Source organism: Dreissena polymorpha, chromosome 11, assembly GCF_020536995.1.
Source record: "Dreissena polymorpha isolate Duluth1 chromosome 11, UMN_Dpol_1.0, whole genome shotgun sequence".
In the NCBI taxonomy this organism is placed as follows: domain Eukaryota; kingdom Metazoa; phylum Mollusca; class Bivalvia; order Myida; family Dreissenidae; genus Dreissena; species Dreissena polymorpha.
The window spans coordinates 11,383,788-11,407,723 of NC_068365.1; the positions used below are offsets into that span (position 1 = coordinate 11,383,788).

A 23,936-nucleotide genomic window follows, 5' to 3' on the forward strand; every position below is an offset into this window, starting at 1 on the left:
CCTTAGCAACCACAAGCCTCAAGCTAGAATGTTCTATTTTTATCTGACAAAACAACTAGATTAACGTGCATGTTCCCGATAAGGCCCGATATCATCAACCAAGCTTATGTACTTTTGGAGTTATCGCACACATTTTGCAGACGGACAGAAAGATTCCATCGAAATAACGAAAATCACCATATGGCCATCTATCAAGATACTGAGTTTCATCAAAGAAGCTTAAGCAAGTTTTGTGTTGTCGAGGATCCATAAATTAATTTTCGCCTTTATCTCTAGCAATATCAACCACATCTTTGTCTACCTAAAAAAACAGAAATAACAAAAATATTTCCAAACGACCTTCTATCCACATACTCAGTTTCCGAAAGTACTTGGTGAGTTATCACAGGATCCAGATTTTTCTGACGAACGGACGGACGAACGCATAGATATATGAAATGAAGAAACCGTGCATATTCATCATATAGGCCTCTATCCGCACACCAAATTAAATCAATTTAGCATACAAGCTTTTTTAGTTATCGCAAGAGCCAGACTTTAAATATCAATTATGTATGTAAGCATGGCATCCGTTACCGTAACAACAATGTTTTTGTCCGACGAAATAACTGAAATATCTTGTCATTTCTAATATGCAAATAACCAGTTTCATCAACCTAGCTTTTGGATTGTTTGAATAATCGCATAATCCAGATTTGATGTGCACTTCCCGTAATAGCCACCACAATTTTTGTCTGACAAAGACATGTAAATAACGTTCATATTTCCCATATGATCCCCTATCTACATACCAAGTTTCATAAACCAGGCTTAAGTACCTTAAGGTATAGCAGGATCCGGATTTAGTTGTTATAATTCAACTCTCAGCTTTTTAACCCAAAGGGTTGCTGAGAGTTGCAATGCGCCGTCGTTTGTCTAAAGGTGGAGAATTGTATCACCGCTGCAAAGGCTATGGGACACTGATACTGCACAAACTGATCAACGTTTACCTGTCTAAAGAACAAACTCATGCAAATTGTACCATTAAAGCAAAAAATGATTGCTTTTTATTTTTGCCAACAAAAAGTGTCGCTTTTGGTTAGGTCGCAGTACACCAATATTTTGCACATCGTTATATTTGATTTAGCCTTAGTCGATAACGATGTCGAACAGTCGTCGAATATTTACACTGTTCGAAATTTCAAAATGAAAATGTCGGCAAGAATAGTCTGTTGAAATATCGTCGTGATTGTTAGGTTGCATGCAAAGGATAACGCCCGTAGGCTGCCATTCAGGTAAATGTTATGGGTTTTCTCAGTTTATTCATCGCTTTCTTTAATTGGTAACCAAAGTCGTCTGTTTAGTGATGCGCACAAAATCTGTGCGCACAACTGCGATTGTGTCTATGCAGGGGTGCATATGTACTCCCAGAGCCGCCATAGCAAAAAACAAAGTACTGACAGTACTGGTGTGACGATGCTTTTGAAAAGAATGGATATAAAAGCATCAATTTAAGTTTTTCTACATCACCACAATTGTGTATGTGAGTACGAAAATTTTGGGTAAAAAAAATGTGAACGAAAATGTTGGGTTAAAAAAATTATGCCAAAATAATAACTTGGTACGAACAAAAATTTGGTAACGAAAAAAAATGGGTAGGAAAATTAATTTGGTAGGAAAATAAATTAGGGTACGAAAATAAATTTGGGTACGAAAAAACATTTGGGGTACCGTGAAGTAGTACCCGTAAGGAATTTGACCTATTCAGCGAATCTGAGAGGCGGGTTACATTCTTGATCAAGTATAACGAGAAATATCTTTAAAAAAAATATTCGACGTGTATTTTCTGTACCACTTATCTTTAAAAAAAACGTTCTATTACAGTAAAACATTTGTGGGTTATAACATTACGTTTCAGCAGATATATTCAAAACTTGACATGCTCTTGTATTACACCATGCTCTTTAATGTCACAAGTATATCATACCGAACTTTATATTTCGTTGTTTCCTTTCCTAAGTTAATGATAATTGTGTACGGATGTGATTTCATATGTCCATGTGTGCGAACATATAATTTTTACTCTTTGGATTATGTTTTTTTTCTCTAATTCAATAAGCTTAGGCATGTTTGTTCGTTAAGAACGACAATACTTTTATGCTGATTCCCGAAAGAAGGTATGAGCGCATAGTCGTAAGAGCACTTTGAATACGTGAGTTTGCCCATGAACACATGGTAAGGTTAACTAAATCTCCGCGACATGACCTAATATGTGTTTAAAACAGCAAAGAATATCCGACTAACGAATGAATCATCAAACATAGAATGTGCACTAATGTGGCTCTGTAATTTTTGTTTGAAAAGTTTATTAAATATGCAAAATGAGAAAGCACGCATAAAAGCGAGTTTCATAAATGTCGTATGGCTATTATGTTGTTTAAATACTATATTCGCTATCACGTTTACAAATGGCAGGTTTGAAATAATTCGTTTTCTTTACACTCATGATCGCGTTAAACGTTAATTACACACGTTTTCATTTGCAATTTATTTACAAAATCACGACAAATGTCAAATAAAATACAGAAAATGCATAGTTGTTTCATTGATCTATAAAAATATGATGAATTTAATATAACTAATTTAAAATTAACGTTTTCAAACAAGTATTAAATCTTTTTTCCCAGAATATGCTGTCCTTTTTATAGCTGAGCTTCCTTTACCTTTATTAATCATAATCAGCGAGGTATGCCGATTAGAAAAATCGAGCTATCTCAATCGGACTGGCTCGGTCTTTTACATAGGTCGCCATTGTGAAGAATGTTTTCATGGTATGATAGCTTAGACGAGCTGCTTCGCAGCATCGTCAATTATCAAAGGATCTGGGAGTATGTTTATACGGACTAGATGCGGATTAGGTCGAACACACGGACGAAACTGGGGTAAACCTATAGTCTCCTTCGGTTGCAACGGTATGGGGCTTATAAATGGTAGTTTACACCAGTATTTGTTTGAGACCGTGTATCAGTCCTCAATACGAAATGCTTACCAATTGTATACATGGCTTCAGGCTTAATCACACTTAAATAGAAACAATTACGTGTTACAGCACGCTCTGCACCCACTGAATATTATTTTTATCATATTTAAAGTTATTGATACCGTTCATGATGCTAATTCATGTCTTCTTATGAACAAAGCGATACATCAGTTGCACGGGAAGCAGACAAATTGAACATGTTTTATAGCATCATAAACACAAATGAAAAAAAAAAAATCACTCACACAATGTTAAATAAAAGTTAAATGGATCCAATATAATACTCACACAGAAATTGAATGATACCGGTCATTACTTAATTTTTGATATGTTGGAAAGTCATCTTTATTACTGTATTTAGTCATTATTGTTGTTTGCGCACTGGACTTTTGTTTCACTTGAAAGACGCGTGGGTGTTTAATTTATCAGTCATGACCCTTCAAACAATTGAACAAGGCTAAACGTATAATATAATTTTTAGAAATATATGCATCGGCCTAAACAACAACTTATCATAAAAAATCACTAAATCAAAGGTACGATGCGATTTAAATTATTTAAGCAAAGTAATTAGTATCACCCTTTGAAAAAAATACAATCAAAATACAACATTTGCAATGTATATATATGTCCAATAAAAAGAGCTGATATATTGTAATTTTACTTTTCTCCCTCGATATACGTAGATCGAATCATATTATGTTAACAGTGAAATGAAACAGGCATACTTTTAACAAAATTGCCACTGCTTAAACTAATGCTACTACGGGGGATATGGTAAAAAAAATATGAAAATGGACAAAACCCTTTTTTTGCGAATGTGATTTTATCAACCATAATTAACAAGAGATTGCCAAGCAATATTGTCCCCTACCGGTGAAATTCCACCATTGTCAGTAATTTATTTATATATATATATATATATACACATATTTGTTGCCATAGCAACCAGAATTCTTAGGAGCAAAATGAAATGGCGTGAATAATCTCCATATTGCCATATTTCCATGTTTCCAGTTTCATGAAAAAATATAAAGAACTTTAAAAGTTCTCGCAGGATCAAGAAAAGTGTGACGGACTGACAGACAGACTGACAGACGGAGCGCAAACCATAAGTCCCCTCCGGTTTCACCGTTAGGAGACAATAAAGTAATTCTTTATAGTATAATGACAACACGAAATGTTGTCATAAAACATGTTGTTGTTTTCTGCTCTGTGTATTTACTGAAGGGAAATAATAAGAAATCAGTGAAATTTTGGCAACCACTACTTATTACAATATTGAAGTCAAACGTTACGACAGACTTAGGAACATTTATGAACATTTAATCAAACACAAATTAGTAGACAAATCCCGGAATGTTGAAGATTTTGGAAGAAATCGCTAATCTGGGTTTAAAAACCATCCGAGCTAATTAAATTCTCTCAAAATTACATTCCTAAGAAATGATAAAAACTTGAATGTAACTACCATCGGTACACAAACTGGTTTAGCGTGTTTGTACCTACTTAATAGTTGGGTTTCCCAAAAAAGCACATTGCGGTATAACTCCATTATATGAAGAGGGCAATTAAAATGAATTGGCATGATATTATTAAATAAAATGTCAATAAAATAACTATTTACGTTGTTTTGAAAATTGATAAAAACAGAAAATGTGACATTCAATGCAAACTGAACGTCAATTTAAGCATATAAGGACTATTCAAAAGACGATACCAAAATGGCGTCCAACATTTTGAGAATGAAAAATTTAATCGACGTCGCAAAATGATCGGCTTTTAAAAAGCAATGCCAATTAAGAAATTTCTATCTTTTGCCATCCTGATGCAGCCCGCTTCACCCCACTTAACGCCATGGGAGTTCTTTACGAGCCAGTATCGATAGCCCTGCACGAGAACAACGTGGATTCCGGATGCAGGTGAGCATGATGAATTATAGAAAACACCTTATAAAATACAAGACGGTTGATTTGAAATATTATATTTACACTCACATAGTTTAAAAATGTTTAACTAGCCTCAAAATCGGTTAAAGTTAATTAAGAACTCCATACATATTTGTTTCGTCTAAATTTACATATATAATAAATACGTGCTGCCATTAGCTTGTTTACTTAATATAATTCAAATAGTGTTATGTGTTGAAATTTATTGTACAGCATTATTTGTTTTTATGTCCCCGGATCGAATGATCGGGGATATATTGTGTTGGGCCTGTCTGTCTGTCTGTCATTCGCTCTGTCTGTAATTCTGTCCAAAAACTTTAGCCTTGGTCATAATTCTTGCAAAATTGAAGATAGCAACTTGATATTTGACATGCATCGTCACATTTTGAGTGATGAAAGGTCAAGGACAAGGTCATCCTTCAAGGTCAAAGGTCAAATATATGGCTTCACAGCGACACAGTAGGGGGCATTGTGTTTTACAAACACAGCTCTTGTCTTCACATAAAAAATATTAATTAGTAAATGGCATATATAAGTCCGGATTTTACCATGTATTTGTCAACCTTATCCTACTTTCTTGGCAATGCTTGAAGTTCTGAATGAACACAATCGATACTAATACAGGACCGGCATGCTCGGTTGTAGTGTCAATATATTTTTTATTCTGTTCTACCATAATGAAGTCATGGATAATGGCCCGTACCTTTCTTTTGCGAAACGAACATGGGCTTTTGTCCTATTTAAAAAAAAGATTTCTTAAATCGACTGAGACATAGTCCAGTCGATTTGTGTGAAAATTGTTAAGAAAATGATAAAAGCATGAAACTTTGCAGAAATGGAGTTAAGGTTATAACACTTAATTTCGGATATAGACCCATCTTAAAAAATCAAAATGGCGGATTTTGGCAGCCATTTTAAAATGGCGGCCATAATATGTTCATAAAAAATCTTCAAAAAATCATATCAAATATATTTTTCATATATTACAATAAAATTTAGTATACACATCTCTTATAATATCCCAAATCAATAAACTTCTTCCATTGGAGAAAATACGACGGCCATATAAAATAACGGCCATTTTGAAAATTGCATTTTTCGAAATTGCAAAAATAGATAATGCATTTTTAATAATTTTTTATCAATAGTATGTAATCTTTTTTCATTAAAATTACCAACGTTTACATGTTACTTTTAATGTATATCCTAACACATTATCTATGTCAATCATTTTTCAACTCAACACATGCACATATCATTCCAGCACATGCTTGTGTAAATAACTGGTAGACTTAAAACAAAGCAATACTGGCCAATCAAAATTACGTAAGCGATGTCAATAGAGTATTACAACACTCCCATTTGTCAATGACACATAAACGGTGTCTAGGAAATACACACATCAGTTTGACAAATGATACAGGATGCATATGGTCAATTTTGGATATTATTGTCACAATCATGGTAAATATTTTTATTTTGATAGGATTGCATACATTTTTTGATGATTTTATTGCAAAAGGTGGGTGGTGAAAATATTTATAAAAATCGGATTTTTTACACAGAAAAGTCGAATCGTTGAAAAAGACGCGGGTACAAACATTGTAGAAAAAAGTTGCGTCTTTTACACCGGAAAATACGGTAAATAAAAGGTTTTTATGCAAGTTTTTTGTTAATTGCAAGTTCATCCAAGTAGTTTCTTGCATTTGAAAAACATGGAACTTTTAAAGACATTATGGCAAAAAGAACTTGTAGATGTTCATGATATACCTACCGAAAAACCCACTGATCGATTCGATTGGAAAGAATGTTTGATTTGTCAAGAGAGAACACACGAGGATTTACAATGTCCTGCTGATATGAAAAGAACTGATGTAGATATTGGAGCTGGTAACTATTTATTTGAAACTATTATACAAAGATGTAGAGTAATAAACTGGTTCCCTGTAAAACTTAACTAACAGGAACTGGATGAAGGAGTTTGATAGTTGTTGTTCTCGCGATTCGCTCAGATGAAACGTTATGTTTATTTGATAGATTAAAAGTATGAAAATTTAAAGATTGCTCTTGCTGAAGCTTAAATATTTAATAAACGTCAATTGATTGTTTCATCCCTAGATGAAAAACTTAACCCGCATGTGCGTTGTATCTATAATCCGTCTCGACCTCGATGCCCACTTGAGCGATGACATACCGGAAAGCATTGGCAGCATGACCTCCGGAGCAACCGTTGTTACCAAAGGCTCTAGAACAGTTCACCAGTAGCTGTTCACTGAGTCGCAAGGTGTACCTATCTTTCGGAAATGTTGACCTTCAATTGAACAAGTCTGATGCATTTTAATGCACTTCGCGTAATAATATTATAGTTGTGCTTTTATAACTATTATATTTATTTATTTATACACAAATTGTATTAATGACAGTAATTAATAGTTTATAACTAATTGTTTTGATACTTAAGTGCATTTTTTATTGACCCGAGGAAACACAGCCTCCGAAGCAATGTCGCACATGTTGTTCTATCTTTGGCCATCCTGTGGCCCGCTTCAGTGTCGCTAGAGCAATAATGGTCGTAGAAGATACCTTTAAACATTTAAATCCAAACAGTACGGACGATATGCAACATCTTCGTTTTATAAGACTTTACACTTGTATGGGACTGCTTCATTCCTTGAAATACTGTCACATGTATAGAAATAGTGAAACTAGAAATAAAATATCAGGAGATAATGTTTTTATTTAAAGAAAGTGAACAATCGCCTTTCCAAAACGGGACAATATATATTCGATACGACGCCGACAATAAGCCTTGCTGATTGTCTTCCTTTGTAGTAATATATGTATAGAATACTATTTAAGTATGATGTTTTGAGAACTTGGCTGAGTCAAGTCGGTTTTGTTAAGTCGTATTGCATTCTGCTTTGAACAAATAACGAAACTGATACACAGTCTTCATCACATACCGGTGTAAAATTCCATTTGTTAATCACCTACCGGGAGATTAATGTTCACCCCAGTCCGTTCATGCGTCCGTATGCTTGTGTCTCCGTTTATGAGTCAAAATATGGATTATGCGATAAGGCAAAAAGGACTTACGCTAGATTGACAAGAAGGCTCTATGGGGATTATGCACGCTGTCAGCGTGTTTATGCCAGACAACAAGTTAGTTTCTATGGTTATGAAAAAAAAGAAAGCTAAAGTCTGGAACCTACGTTTGTTCAAAAAGGAGGTCATGAAACTTGGTATGTGAAAAGAAGGCCGCATAGGAAATATTCAAGTAATTTCATTTATTAATGTCATAGAGTGTAGCTGTTGTTATGTCTGTAAGGACAAGATGTCTCATCAATCACTAATAGAAAGGCGCGATATACCTTTGAGTGGTTACACGTGTTTCTTATTCCGTGTTCACTCAAAGACCGATGTTGACTACATATAATAGTCAGCTATTTAGAAGAATCTATAAATACACTGATTTAGGGAATCATGTTATGTTACACTTTCGTCGGACTAAAATTTTCGTAGCTATGATTACAGATGCTATGGTTACATTCATACATACATACTAAAATCTGTATCCTGCAAAAGCTCAAAAAGGGTGTAGGCTCGGATAATGAAACTTGGTATGTGGATAAAAGGCCATGTGGGTAATATCAACGTTATTTCAGTTTCGTCTGTCTGCAGTCCGCCCGTGTTTCCGTCCAGAACTTGATCCTGAGATAACTCAATAAGTAATAAAGCGACGTTGATCAAACTCGTGTATTTGATAGAAATTTGCATTTAATTTAAATTTAAGTGCAAGACAAATAGTGTAGGTGTTATGACGACGGAAATAATGGCGAACAAAAATCTTCGTCCTGAAATTATTTTTAAACAGCACTCAAGCTAGGCTGCTGAACGTTATATGTGAATTAGGAAAGTATTTTTAAAATGATTTCATTTTAATTTTCGTCAGACAAAATTAATCGTTTCTGTGGTAATTAATTCTATGGTTATAGAAAAAATTTACAACTGTAATCTGAATAATACGATAACTTAAAACATACAAACGAAGGGGTAAAGGGACTTGCGGAAAATATATCAAATATATACTTGGTTGATGAAACTCAGTATTTTGAAAGAGCGTCTTATGAAAACAATTACAATACATAACATGAATATTTGAAAACTAAATCCTTTTACATTAGTACATTAGTTAGGTTAATGAAACTTGTTGATATTCCGTTCTCACTCTGAAAAGATTAGCCCATTAAAAGTCTGCTGTTTTGTCTTAGACGCTCTTGTTATTATATATGTTTTAAACCTATAATACCGAACCAGACCGAGTGTTAGTATTAACATAAGAAAGTCCGGTAAATACCGGTAGTATGATACGAAAACATAAAACGCTAGTAGAATACGTTTTCTTGAATAAATTGTTGGTTACAGTGTATGTTAATGAGGACAAAGTCAATAAAATTCATATTCTTATTATAAAGACGGTTTCTTTTTTAAACAAAATTTATACCAACTCAGTGCAGTGCGGTTATACCATTTGCCTTGATTTGCTCAGATATCGCTTTTAGCGTTATTCATAAAGAAAATGAAATGTTCCGTTCACACACGTGGAAAGACGGCCTTAGATGCAATGTCGCACACGTCCCAACCTTTCCGCATCGTTATGTAGCCCTCTTCACCCCAGTTTGAGCTATAGGAGTTCTTCACGAGCCAGGCGTTGGGAATCGATGTATAGCCCACAACTAGCACGGCGTGGTCCCGGCTCAATTCGCCTGAACAGTCGTTGAAGACACCTTAATCAGAAAAAGAATCGTGGTTCATATTATGCCGATTCGCTTGGAAAGTCCTCTAAAATGTATAGATTCCAAACGTGTATATTTAACCAATAACCACTACATACGAGTAAACAGTTCCATTTATATTTAACCAATACAATGTCCACCCATATTTAAAGATAAGTCGATTCCGTGTATATTTACCAAATAACAAATTTCATACGAGTAATTAGTTTCATGCATTTTTTTAACCAATAACAAAATTCTATCCACATTTAACGAGAAGTTGATTCCGCGTATATTTATTATATTTATTAAGACCTTTCATGCACATTGGACCAGCTAATTATCCCTCGGATATTAAACGTACCTCCCTTATACAACTGGAACTTCCTATTTACTTTGATGGACGCTGAGATAGGGCCCACTGAGGCAGTGGCGGTCTCTAGGCTCTTTTCGTCAGGCTTGACGATAAAGTATTCACGAACAGTTGCCCTTACCTTGCTCTTGGTAAATGAACAGGGGAAGGGCTGAATACAAATGTAAAAAAAAGTATTGTATAACTATAGTTTTAGTACATTAATAGATTCATATAAGTTTGTTTCGAAAAACAGTATGACTGGTCGCATCATCGTTTTCAGCATAACCTCTGTGAACGAATAGTAGTTTAGGGCATCGTGGTCAACGTCTACACAGTTGTAACTATTACGAAAGCTGATTTGCGTATATTTGCATAGCTGCCTACTCGATTTCACTTCACGGTAATACAAAGGATCAGAATCATTTGTATACTAGCTGTCCATAACGAAGGCAGAGATGTTCAAAACAAACTAACCATTGCCCTGTATGGATAGTCCGGCTCGCTTTCTATGCCCTCTTGATCGCGGACATACTGAAAAGTTCCACCAGGGGATCCTCCTCTACATCCATAGTTTCCATACGATCTAGAAGAGCAGTCAATGAGTTGTTGTTCACTCAGTGAGACAAGTGTTCCAGTCTGCCGGGCAAACTGACCTTCGATGGCACCAGTCTGCATAATTGCATAGTCCATTGGATGCCAACTGAGTACAGCCGATGATAGTTAGTTTTTGTAGATACTTTACATTAAGAATTTTAATTTACACACTTTGTTGCGTCCAATAAAAGAAGCCACATAATCGACTGATACTTTATGCAGCCGCTGTCATTTTAACTTAATTTTTAAAACAATATGTTCATGATGCAAACTTGCATTTACTGTAGAACTGATATACTAATCTATACTTTAAAAATAAACTGTTAATGTACCTACAGCACTGAATGCCCAGCCCGAACCGCAAGGTCCCTGAAACAGACGCATGAATAATGGAAATAATTGACTGCGTAACACAATATAGTAAGCTTCTTCCAAAACACATGTAAAATAAAATAACGTGACCGAAAAAAAAAACAATTTTGATTTATCACCGAGTGACCGAGAAAACCATGCACGTAATATCTTATGTCTTGCTGATTGGACATCATGGTAATGATCAAAGACTGGTGCAATTATGTTTAAATCAGATGAGTTATGCTTTTTTCAACTGAACCCGCATGATATAAAATAGATTTATTTTAAATTTGCTGGTATAAAGCTGTTGCGCGAAATATAATAACGTCATTTGGATAGTTTTCTTGCTGTTTGGTGTTGTTTTATCCCGCAATTTTCATGTGTATTTAGTTTTCAAAATAAACACACCCAAGTCAGACAATGTATAAGAGAAATATAATGCCAATTAACTGTAAAATACAAAATAGTTGTTTCGGCACGAAAGGGTTTTCTAAACCTCTCTAAAAAATTAGGTCTGTATTCAACAATTACATTTTTTATTCTATATTATGCTGATTATATGCGCGTGCATTTATGTATACACAAGTATTCACAACTTACTTGGTCCTTGACTTGCGTCACATATCCCTTTTGTCTCCAATCAACGGAAGATGGCGTTGCATAATTTTCTGGCGGAACAAAAATGGACGCATTCCCTTTCCAAGTATCTTCGTTTTGAAGATTGGCATAGTTTTCAGCAAATTCTTGATAGCTCTACAATGGTAAATAGATTTTAAATTGTGAGCGTATCAATTCGTGTGTGTGTGTGTGTGTGTGTGTGTGTGTGTGTGTGTGTGTGTGTGTGTGTGTGCGCGTGTGCGCGTATGTGTATGTGTGTAATATTAAATAACATATATGGCCTTTGTACATATTCCAGTAATTTATGGGAAATGTGCGATCTTCTTGACAATAACAGTATTACAACATGTACACGTGCACGATCACCGTAACAATAAAGCAGTATTCTTGTTCACGTGGTGATGGTTGCAGTATGACTAAACCACTCGACATTTTATCGACTTAAACCAATGCATTGATTTTAGTACTAATGCGATAATGGACTATAGCTTATAATGTCCAGACAATAAGCGCTTCCACTAATTTTAATGCACTTAACATTTACCGATTGTGCACTGGGTGTACATTTCTTAACAGATGGTTAAAAACCATAACATCTTAAAACTAATTAAGTATCTTACGTAAAGCTTTATTTCCAAGAATTCTGAATAAAATCGACGTATATATTGTTAGTGCAAAACAATTAAGACGTTCTGAACGCAGTATGCTTAATAAAGTAAGAGTTGGTGGCATAAAATATATATATTTTTTATATTTATATGTTTAGCAGTTATACCATGTCTGTAAACTGGTTGATCCCAAGATAGAACGTCGACTCTCCGCTTGCATATTTGGCGTTGTGTTTGTTGATGTACCTGACGTTGTCAGCGAAAATCTGACGTCTTTTCTCCTCTTCAGCAAAACGTTTATACTTCCGTTCTGAAATACATTTCCAGCAAGTGCATAAATTGATATAAAATTTGTTGCACCCTTTATTTAATTTATAATAAAAGACTGACGCATTGTTTGGGGTCATGTTGCATAATGAATCATCTCAATTTAAAAACTCCTATCAAGAATGACGAGTGTGAAACTATCAGACTTAGCGATACACCTTAAAGATGTGCCAGCACAAGAAACAGGCATAGTAGATTATGAACATTAGCAGATATGGCATACATAACAAATTTATGCAACGTACGTATATAAGTAGCCAATCTGATCTACTTTTACCACCTGCCACGTGCATATGAATAAATAAGACTGCTTGTCACATATGTCGATTAAAAGTACCTAGGTTTCCAACGTGACACCTGTCTGTTTACGGGGTAAACTATTGTATTACAGAAACGGGTACTAAATCGGTCAGCAATTATACTCAAAATAGCTTGACATCGCCCACCGGACCCTCTGTCACGTTCAAAAATATAAATCAGACGACAAGTCACCAAATCAGATAGACAGTACCTAGTTCTCCAACGTGCCATAGGTCGCTGTACAAGGAAAAAACGTGTTTGTTAGAGATGGGTACCTTCAAACAGTCGGAAATGAGCATTAAACAGCATTTTATCGCCATTATTACACACATCAAAATGCATAAATTACAGTGTTAGGTACTCATCTTGGAAAAACGATAGTTTTCCCTTTTGTCACGTTGGAACTTTATAAGTATTGTCTAATTTAAGATTATATTTTGCGGTACTTACGTATGTACGTATGTTACATGGTGTCAAACATTAATTGTTGAAAAACTGCTCAATCTTCTAACATATTTTAAAAGCCTGTTCAGTCTGCTGCATCTGATAAACATAATACATGTAATTGCATACACCTTTGAAGAATTTTACATTTTGTAAAAAAGTTGAAAAATGGCGACATCGATACATTTTTACCAGTCTGATTTGTTATTGTGTGTTCAAAACATGCATTAGAAAAACATGCAAGAAAACAGTTTTCATAAATGAAACGATACGAAAATGTGTGCGACCACAAAGGAATTGTAAACGATGTAACCATATACTAAAACCATTTATAATGAATATATATTTTAAAGAGAAATTAGAGCGTATTTTATTTTAATATACAAACACGTGGATTTGTTAATATTCCATTGAATATCACACTGAAAATAAAAAATTTTTGCACAGATTTGTCTATATATAGAGATACTTTTCATAGCAGATCAAATTAGATATCATCAGTGACTCGCTTGAACATCAATTAAGAACGTAGTGTAAAGCGTCGCTCGACCGAGCTTCGGTCTTTAGTATGCCTCAGTGAATAAATTGAAAAAAAACAATATAATATAACTTGTCTTAAGCAACCTTGCTTTATGATTCGCTATTAATAAATTGATTGGTTTGAAACAGTAAATTAATAATGCTTTTAATCCATGTACGACATACTACCTCAGTTCTGCTCCTTCTTCAAGGCTCTTAAGTCGCTCGAAGAAGATTGCAAGACTCAATGCGCTCACAGTCCCTAATTTTATGTTAATAATATAACGTAATTACCATTAAATGCTTATTTAGCGATGTGTACTCGATGAGGTCTGGGGCAGAACTGCCTGTTTTGAGAGAATACGCGCTCTTTTATACTATCTAATAATCCGGAGTTACTCTGACATTTCCATACGTCCTACGGACGTTATATCTATAAAATTAATGAAACTATGTACCCTAAGAAATTAACAGAAGAAAGGAAAGTAAAAACGGTGTTGGCAAAAAATCGCCACTGCAGTACATGTGTTACCATAATATCTTGATTGGTTTCACAGAACGGTGTAGGAACATCTCGCATTAATACGTATCAGCATATATTTGCTTGAAATGCATCAACCAGATTAAGAAATATAATATATTCTACCAGTTTTATCTTTGAACAGTTGAAACAATTTGTCGGTCGGGAGGCTCATGTTGTATGCACCAATCTGAATGACGCCATCATATGACACCACATTCGGAAATGAGTGCGCAGCCATCGCTAAAAACAAAAGGGTGGCCAGCAGCAGAACCATCTTTGTTTGCCGTTAATGTACCAACACTGCACAGGCGACAAAAAAAAACACACAATTTTTTATAAAAAGTTATGCGTCTTATGACATATATTCAAATAAAATAACGGAGAAATGAAGACAAAACTTTATATGAAAACAATAAAGTCAATTTTTAAATATTTATGATTATACATGTAAATTGTGTTATATACATAATTACATACAGGTATAGAAGAGTATGGAATAAGACGACAAAATAATGTTAAAATTTATTGCATAACCGGCGCGTTCTAAAAAATAATTTTACAATATTTACACCCGAACTTTTTCCGCCTATGACAACATTATTTTTCGATTCTCAATATACTGTGTTATGATATTGATTAAAATATCATCTTCACAAAATGTTCACGGAATAAATAGATCGCGTAAAACAGGTAAGATAGAAGAGGACAAATGTAACGAAGTAAAACACAAATATTATAGCTCGTACCTTGTACAATCACAAATTGTCTCTTGTTAATGAGAGAAACGCTTGCATGTGAACTGCTGCTTACCTACGCGGATAATAAATATAACAACAGGGCGGAAGATATGTTTCTATATTGAATAGCACCCATTAATACAATTGTCTTAATCACCATTACAAGGAAGATTTATATGAACTTGGGGTAATGTTTTCTGAAACTCTTCCTAGTTTTTAAATTGGTATCGTTGTTAACATAATACAAACACCAACTCATCACTAAGCAAAAATAACACGATGTTTTAAATGTGATTCTAACATGTAAACATGTAGATATTTTATTGCTCAAACTATTCAATGAATTGCTAGTTTTTGCACAACGCGGACGATAAGATCACGAGGTCTAAAAACACAGTCCCATATAGAGGCCGGAGCAACACGGATCATATTCCGCACGATCCGGCATGTGAACCGTGAAGCCACCGTGTAGCTCCGTGTCGATCCCTGTAGGTCCTGGAACGTCCAGGAATTTCTTTGGGGCTCCTGCAGACCAAGACCGCAGTTTTGGGAAGTTCAAAACTGCCTTGTTGATCCGTGACGAGCCGGGAAGATGGCAGCGTCTGGGATGATCTGTGCATCAGCAATTTAGTGCCGGGGACAGCCGTATAATTGCATTAGTTGTCCGTGTGCGTTCTTGACAGTCCGGAAAGACATTTAGACCCCGGACCATAAAGGACCATGACGGCAGTTTTACGATTGCCTCCGGGCCCTTCGCGGCGGTTACACGGAACACGTCGGTACAGGTTCATTAGAAAGCACGGAGCTGCTAAGGCGGAAGACGGGGCAATCATTGATACAAACGGTGAAAACAATGTGAATACACGAACTATCACGTAAGAACTCCGAAACAACACGGACGATACCGTATTGACAGGGTGCTTACAAAGACCTTCACGGCTTAACACGTTGAAAACACGGAGTTCCACAGATGAACGCGGAGTCATACGGACGGACGTCGGCGGATGTTAATATTAATACGGCTAATCGAAAATCGATTCACTTTTTTCCGGGCTGCGAACGTTGCAACACGGGCTATAAGATGACGACCTAGGACAATTTGATACTGATGTACTGCAAAAAGCTCATGTTGAAAACAGTATCTTCGCGAAAGTGAAGCTACGAAAGTGAAATAAAGAAGTCATGAAAACGATTTATCTTCACTGGTGAATTTTTAATGAAAAGAAAAACCATGTGGGTCAAAAAAAGGCTGGCCAGTGAGCTTAAGGAAATCATCGACAAGTGAGTGATGGGCCTACCTGATTCTGAGCCTTTTTAGAACGACGACAAAACAATGCCGTTCTACGTTACTGCGTACGTTTAAAGTTTCCATATTTCAAACTATAAAAACAGGAACATTAAGCTGTTAGGTTGTGTCTGAGACAAAACTGTATCTTTCCATAGTTTATCTGAAAAAGCCTTTTACAATGTTTGTGAAGATTTACTTTGATAGGCGGCCGCTAAAAGTGACTGGCATTTAGCTCGAGTTGTTTGATTGCTTTATCCCACTCGAAATGTTTTCAAGCAAGTTTCGTGTAATCCAGGAGATTGACTTAAATTTGTTTTGAAATGTTATTGAAGATACGTTCACATAATATATGGAGATGCGTTTAATACGTATCATAGCAGGACCTCTTGAGCATTATTTTTACCTTTTAATCTTCTTCAAATATTTATGAAGTGATAAAGTAATGTCAATATAATTTTAATAGAAATCGTTTTTGTAAGTTTTATAAAAGTCTGATTATAACGTACGTAGAAATGCATTAGGATTTCTAAATGTCGGAGTTCAATATTCACTATATAGGTCAGTCTACACAGACACTAAATGGCTATTACGGGCACGGTACAGCTCTCTGTATAATACTTACCGGTATTCTGTTTTCAAGACACGTTTTTGTTTAAAGCCAGTGTAATATTTGTTGAGGCCATACAGCTGTAAATACTGTTGAAAAGTTTGTTTTTAGAAAGTTTTCTGTTTAATAGCAATTAAACAGAGATGTTAATTTTCATTTCATCGTTATAGTTATTAAAGATTAAACTAAAGTTTAGTTCGTATGGTATCTCAATGAATGAGGTATAAGGCGGTCGCTTTAACACATCGATACAATTTTTTTTCAAATCGGCCAATAGTAAACAGTGTATTTAAATATGAGTGAGCGCTTTCTCGCAAAATGTGAAAAGTGTAGTTAGCTCAGAGTAATTTTAAACCGACTTTTTGGCAGTTCAATCCTTCCAAAAAGTTCAAATTCTATCTGAATTCCTGTTCTGCTGGTTGATTGTTGTTTGTTGCTTTTTTTTGCTTTTCTATGCTTTCATGTCTTAAAGCTTTAAGTAAAACATATATCAATAACTAATGTACAATATCAAACAAGGCGTTAACAAGTTATAACTTGTAATTCGAATGTTGACTATGTACTTAATTATCAAGTGATGTAGACGATTGCAGTTAGTAATAAACAGTTCAGAAATTGTAATGGGCAATAAGGCACTAGGGCAGCTGTATACAAATAGGAACCAACAATTAATGGTTCTTCAGTATGGCGTCTTTACAGTCGTCACAAGCTATGATGTATTCTACCATGATGCATTTTGGGCAGGGTATCCAATGTAATTTTACAAATCAAAATACAAGTTTATACAGATACAAACACAAGTATCCACACATCATTTGTTAATTGTGAAAAGCGAGCCAAATTAAAATCTTTCATTAGTTATTTGATTCAAATCAATATAAATCTAGAAACATGCAAATCTTAATAATTATTACATAAAAACATACAGTTTAATATACACAATTGATCATTGTTACAATTCAGTTATGCCATTATATGAATATATTATATCAATATTGCGTTCAATTTCATGTGAAAGTCATTTGAGGGTTACTGCCGTTTCATTCTTTATTAAGTAGAACAATAAATTAACACGACTTCGTTGATACTTACTCATATTCTATAACGTATTCTGGGTAGTACTGGACATGATCAACTATGCAGAATATGCTTGGTTTAAGGACATTGTCAACACAACTGTTGTAAAGCCTTCTGACGTAGACGTAGTAATTTTTGGGGGACGTTTTAGGCCATGCTGTCCCTTTGTCCACTTTCCGACAAGAACCCGACAAAGCAACATAAACGTGTGTCCACTTTTAGGATCAGGCGATGCGTAGCAATCAGACATCTTTGCAGCTGTAGAAAAATAAGTGCCGTGACCCAAAACCGCGCCAGCATTTGTTCCTGCAAGTCTAATGTCAAGGTTTTCAGCGCATATAGTTTCAACGATGCCTGGTGTTATTCCATGGAAAAGAAATTTCTCTTCTGCAACATCTATTCCGTTCAAGGTCTCCATTTCCTTCTTTTTCCTGTGATTTATGAATAAACATTTGCAAAAATTAACCTTACGCTTAAAACAATATCTATGTTAGTCAGATCACGATAAATCTTTTCATTTATAATCACACACAAAACAAATATAGGAAATCCATTTGAAACACATTATTATTTACCCATCAGCTAATCCTTTATTAGAAGCAATTGACCGATCGCCTGTAAAATAATGGGCATGAACTACATTCTTACACGTAAACCATAAACTATTAATTACAACAGGTCACAGCCTTTGAGAGGTCGAGACATAGAGAATAATAGGTTAGTGTCGATTATAGATCTGGTTTATCATGCGAGGCTTAGAAAACAAAAAGCACTTGCTTTGACGAGTGCTTTTTCGTATTCGTGCCGAGCATGATAAACCTGATCTATATTCAACACTAATCTATTATTTTATTTATCCCACTTTTTATTCCGTAAACCTTTTTATTTAAACAAAATTAATTTAACTGTATTATTTCGCTGGATTTATGACGCCATTTTGTCGGAAAAATGACGTCATTTCGTGCCGTGATTTATAGCAGAAATTGAATCGTCGGGGCTTTAATCAACCGAACTCGCTGTAAAAGTGGGATAAAACAGAATTGGGGCCTCAAACTGGTTTTAAGACACATAACCAACATTAAACCACAAAACCTGTCCATGAACATAAACATTCAAAGAATAAGATTGCAAATAAAACCGAAGAGCAATAAAAGATAAATCATATATATAATTACACGCAAAAATGTTCCCACAGAAATTTACTCTGGATTCTCTGTATGTGGATTATTTGTCTGCTGTCAAGTGTTTGGTGGAAATCGTTGGATACCCTTTGAAACTCATCCCCAGTTTCTGGAAGACGAACTAGTTTTACAATTTCATCTGCTGCCATCGGCGCCCAATATAAAGGCTTAAATGGCCACGAGGATCGTGGAGAATCATTTGTCTGTATGTCGCCACGCTGAGAGTTAACCGTTCCTGTCGAAATGGGAAATTCCAATAAGAACCTTAAACAGCCTCGTTACCGTTTAATTAATTACGAAAAGGCATTTCCTAAAGATTGAATATTGAGTATATTGAGGATTTTTAAGTAGTGTCAATATACGGTTTATTGGATTAAAATATCATATCAAAATAGTAGTTTATGGTTTAGTTTTAAATTAACTATGTTATGATGCACACTGTAAAATCCAATGGAATCATGACTGACAATACTTTGCTCCGAATTAATTGAAAAATATAACTAACAGTTGTAATGTATGTAGTTCATCATGCAACAAGTAACAGATAAAAATAAGCATTTGTATTAAAACCTGTTAAAACAAGTACAACTTCGTTAAATACAAAAAAAAAACAGTTGGACTATAATTCATACGTCTATGGTATATGATTCGAAAAATCATTCGTATAGCCCGTTGATAAGTTTGATAGCTTTAGCATATTAAATTGAAGGATTATAAGTTTATTAAACGGTAAACAATGTATATATACCAATGAAAAAATATAAGCGCGTTTGGCCATTGAACCCTGGTGAGTGACGGATGCTATACAAACATGACTCTCAAGTCATTGCCATATTGAAGTTTGTGTAATTTATTTGTAAACACCGCAACTGAAAATGATTGGCTAGTTATGCCAACGCGGTCATTTTCCAACAACTCCCGAAGAGTTAGAAAGAGCAAAAAACGCGCATGGATTTTCTTCTAAGTTGACCAACATGAATGCGTTTAAACTAGACAGGTCTTTAATAATATAGTGTTTTAATGTAATTTAAAAATTTGTTTTCTTCATCTTTTGTCATTTTTACATTATTTGACGTAACAGCCTTATTTTGCAATAGAAACATAAACGTTACCTAAATCTTCCACGCGTCATATTTAATATCAACTTCACAAGTGCTTTACTAAATATGGATAAAACATAAAGCGACAAATGCTAGATCCAGTACGAATTTCCTTCATACTGATGTATGTACAGCAAACATGACTGTTGTTAGATTAATTACATTTATATCAACGGTTTGATATACACATATGCATGTTATTGTGATATAAATAAACTACGGTGTGTTATTACAGTTTGAATTATATATAAAACTTTATTTCAGAACAATGTACATGAAAGACGAACTAAGCATTTCACGAATTTATTGTGTCTTTGTAATAATGCTCTTGGAGTTGTCTTACTAATAAGCTGTCTTCATCGACAACTCCGTAAACCATCCGAAAACGACTTAATGCGATATAAGTGTTTTGCAATTATTCAGATGTGTTTTGCCCAGTATGTATTGTTTCATACTTCTATGACATGTATGATAAATTATTGTTTGAATTTATACGGAAAATATCGAATGGAAACTAGCTGCATAAAGAATTCACTAAATGAAGAAATTATTCTATACTCAATATGAAAGGAAAGAAACAAACACACTATATCAAAAACAATGACCGACAGAGGACGACGTCCAAATATGAGTGACCCATCCAAGATTGCATTACCGACATCATGTGGCACGATGACTTTCATTCTTGGGAAATCTCTCCGAATTAATTCCGAAAGAAGTGGACACTTTAGATAATCTCCCACCATTAGAATGGTCTCAACGCCCGATGCCTCCGGTTTCCGTAACAAGGTGGACAGACGAGAAATAGCACACTTAGTTGATTCCTCAACGAATGATCGCCATATGGTAACGTCCAGACAAAGATTCGGCATATGCAGTGAAGCCTACACTATTCGTGAATGTTATCATATTCTTAATAAACATCTAACAGGCACCATTTCCCTTTGTCGCCATTCACCATCATCATCCTTATCATTAATAGTGGCCATCATCCAGATAATGCGAATGTCTTCCACAACATAACAGGCTTTCCTCGATACGTTTGACAAGCGTTGTATTCAAAATGGCATACACATTTAAAAGCTATAGCTAATACAAATTACTCGATTTCTTTAACTAGTTTGATTTTATGAGAAGTTAAGCTGTTTTAGGGTGTATATAATTTGTTTGCTTCCTTGGATTTGATGGAATTTAGTTTGTAGTTTCGCGCAATTATTCAATAGTTTTGTTATAAAAGTAATTAAATAAAGATATCTGAAACATTTCAATACAAATCATTTCAAACTTATCTAGATGTGTTGAAAATCCATTGTTGTGTAACATTAGCTGTGTATTTGAGCGATACGATAATGTGCAAAATTCTTTTAAAGTTAATCATAAACATGTTTGATTAAACTCATATAAATTATGACGCAAGTGTTGGCTTAATTTTTTCAAATATATTCGACAGAAAAAAGGAAACAAAATAGTATACCTCTTTTGCGTATCGAGACTTTTGTATAATTTCTTTTAATTCCTGGTGTTTATGGTATTTAATCAGGTCCAAAATTGTGACAGGAAGTCTGATGGACACATTTCCTTCTTAATTTAAATTAATCATCCCTTGTTTTAATTGAAAACGGTCCATCAGATCCACGTACTCGTCCATGTTCTTCTCCTTCAAATGCTCCAATACGTTCATTCCTAATAAAAAACCGAGTCAAAACAGTATGACGTTAACTTGTTAAAGAACATTATTAAATTTTACAGAAGAAAATTATCGCTGAATTGAATACCTGTCAAATCAGCAAGGAAATCTCTGAAAGCATTATCCACCATTATACCTCCCCATGCTTCTCCAGTGTCTTTGTTTAGCTCTGTAAGTGTATTTCTTACACGACCTTCCTCGTAAACTGTAAAATCAATGGTTCCACCTTGGAACATGCAAGTAAAACAGTGTGATTGTACAGGAAGTAGACGCATATCATATTCGAATCCACATTTGATAAGCGCAACGCAATTTTCACATTAACAGTATGCATCGTAAACCAGAAATTAAATGAAGACATTTAAAAAAAATGAACAAAACATACTACCTGCACATAAGACCACGTTTTTATTTCCGGGACAGAAAACGGAATCCTCACTTTTTTCATCTGCGTGAACATGTCTGCAGTATGTGTACGCTGCCATCGGTTCTAACACTAAAGTGAGATTCTTTGTTGAAAGGCCTGTCTTCGAATGTAAACACATTTTATTATTTGACAGCACACAATGAAAACTTACACAGACAATTGAATAGTCGCACAGATAAACGTTCGATGACATCATATTTAAAACGTAAACTTATCTAGTATTCGTTAATGAAAATAACATGCAGTAGAATACCTCTTTAGCAGCAAGCTTTATCAGTTCATTCATTCCTGAATCGTTCCATATAGATGGTACAGTAAATACCCAATGGATATCTTCCAGATTCAAATAAGGGATTCTTGTTTTAAATACCCTCATAACATCCTCCACCATGCATCTAAATGATTTATTGTATAAATTAAATTTGTCGTACAAACATGTCAGTGTTTTGTTTATAATAATTCTTTACATGATGTACATGTTTCGGCAAATATCACAACTATAACTATTTTGTTAGGGATAACTGAAAGCACTTAACATGTAAAACTATTTTTTTGTAAATTCTTTTTTTTCGAAAGGCGACATACTGGTACAAATAATAAAACCTCGAATAACAATGACACAATTGAAACAAACAAGTGAGCGGAACCGTCCTAAAAAAAGCAATGCACTCAAAGGCGAGTAATTCATACATTCCGACATTAAACAATAACAAACGCTGCCTGACATGTTAAATAAGTTTTATTTATTACAAAAGTGTTAAAAAGGATTTTCTACGATTTGACCTGGTGAATTAGAATTTAAACACATCGACTGAGATTAGAACTCGGCCTAATTAGCGGCAAGATAAAAATTCTGACCAAGTTTCTACAAGGTTGAGTTATAATTGATTAGGGTTTCTTGAGAAGTTTATTAAACATGACCTGTAAACCTAGATTAAGACGCACGTGATCCAGAATAGAACTCAACCTATAAAATATCAAGCTAGACAAGATGCATAATGTTTGAGCGATTAATGTGGCCTCTTAATCGGTTACAACAGTTTTTTACCTGGTGACCTATTTTATGCAACGAACGTGACCAAGATTTGTTATTCGCATAATAAACATTCTGACCAAGTTTCATCAAGACTGAGTCATAAAATTGGACATTCGGGTGAAAACGTGGTTTTTCTAAGAGTTGACTTTGCAAATTATTTTTTGAAGCACTTGACCCAGATTCCCACGCGGACTATATATTGTCCACTTAAATATGTCCACAAAGTTTCATAAAGACTGAATGAAGATCGGGCTTCGAGAGTGGTTTCACGGTTTTTCTAAGATTTTACCTAGTAAATTTGATTTTGGACTGCGTTGCATAGATTCCAGCTCGGCCTGGTTACGACGCAAACCGCACACCGTGCAACACTTTGTGCTCGGGTGTGGTTACAGAAAATCAGGAGATGACCAC

The 23,936-nt window shown here is 34.8% G+C and overlaps 2 protein-coding genes across 4 annotated transcripts in view; one reads left to right on the top strand and one right to left on the bottom strand.

Annotated features, from left to right (window-relative positions):
• Positions 1–23,936, top strand: part of LOC127851720 (procathepsin L-like) — a 160,404-nt gene that overhangs the window by 5,441 nt on the left and 131,027 nt on the right. The window lies entirely within an intron of this gene.
• Positions 7,480–15,243, bottom strand: LOC127851723 (procathepsin L-like). Its single transcript, XM_052385586.1, has 8 exons — positions 15,132–15,243; positions 14,509–14,685; positions 12,440–12,582; positions 11,647–11,799; positions 11,029–11,061; positions 10,573–10,767; positions 10,108–10,267; positions 7,480–9,755 (listed from the first exon to the last, which is right to left on the bottom strand). Exons 2-8 carry the CDS (start codon positions 14,657–14,659, stop codon positions 9,562–9,564), a joined length of 1,029 nt encoding a protein of 342 aa, XP_052241546.1. The 5' UTR covers positions 14,660–14,685; positions 15,132–15,243; the 3' UTR covers positions 7,480–9,561.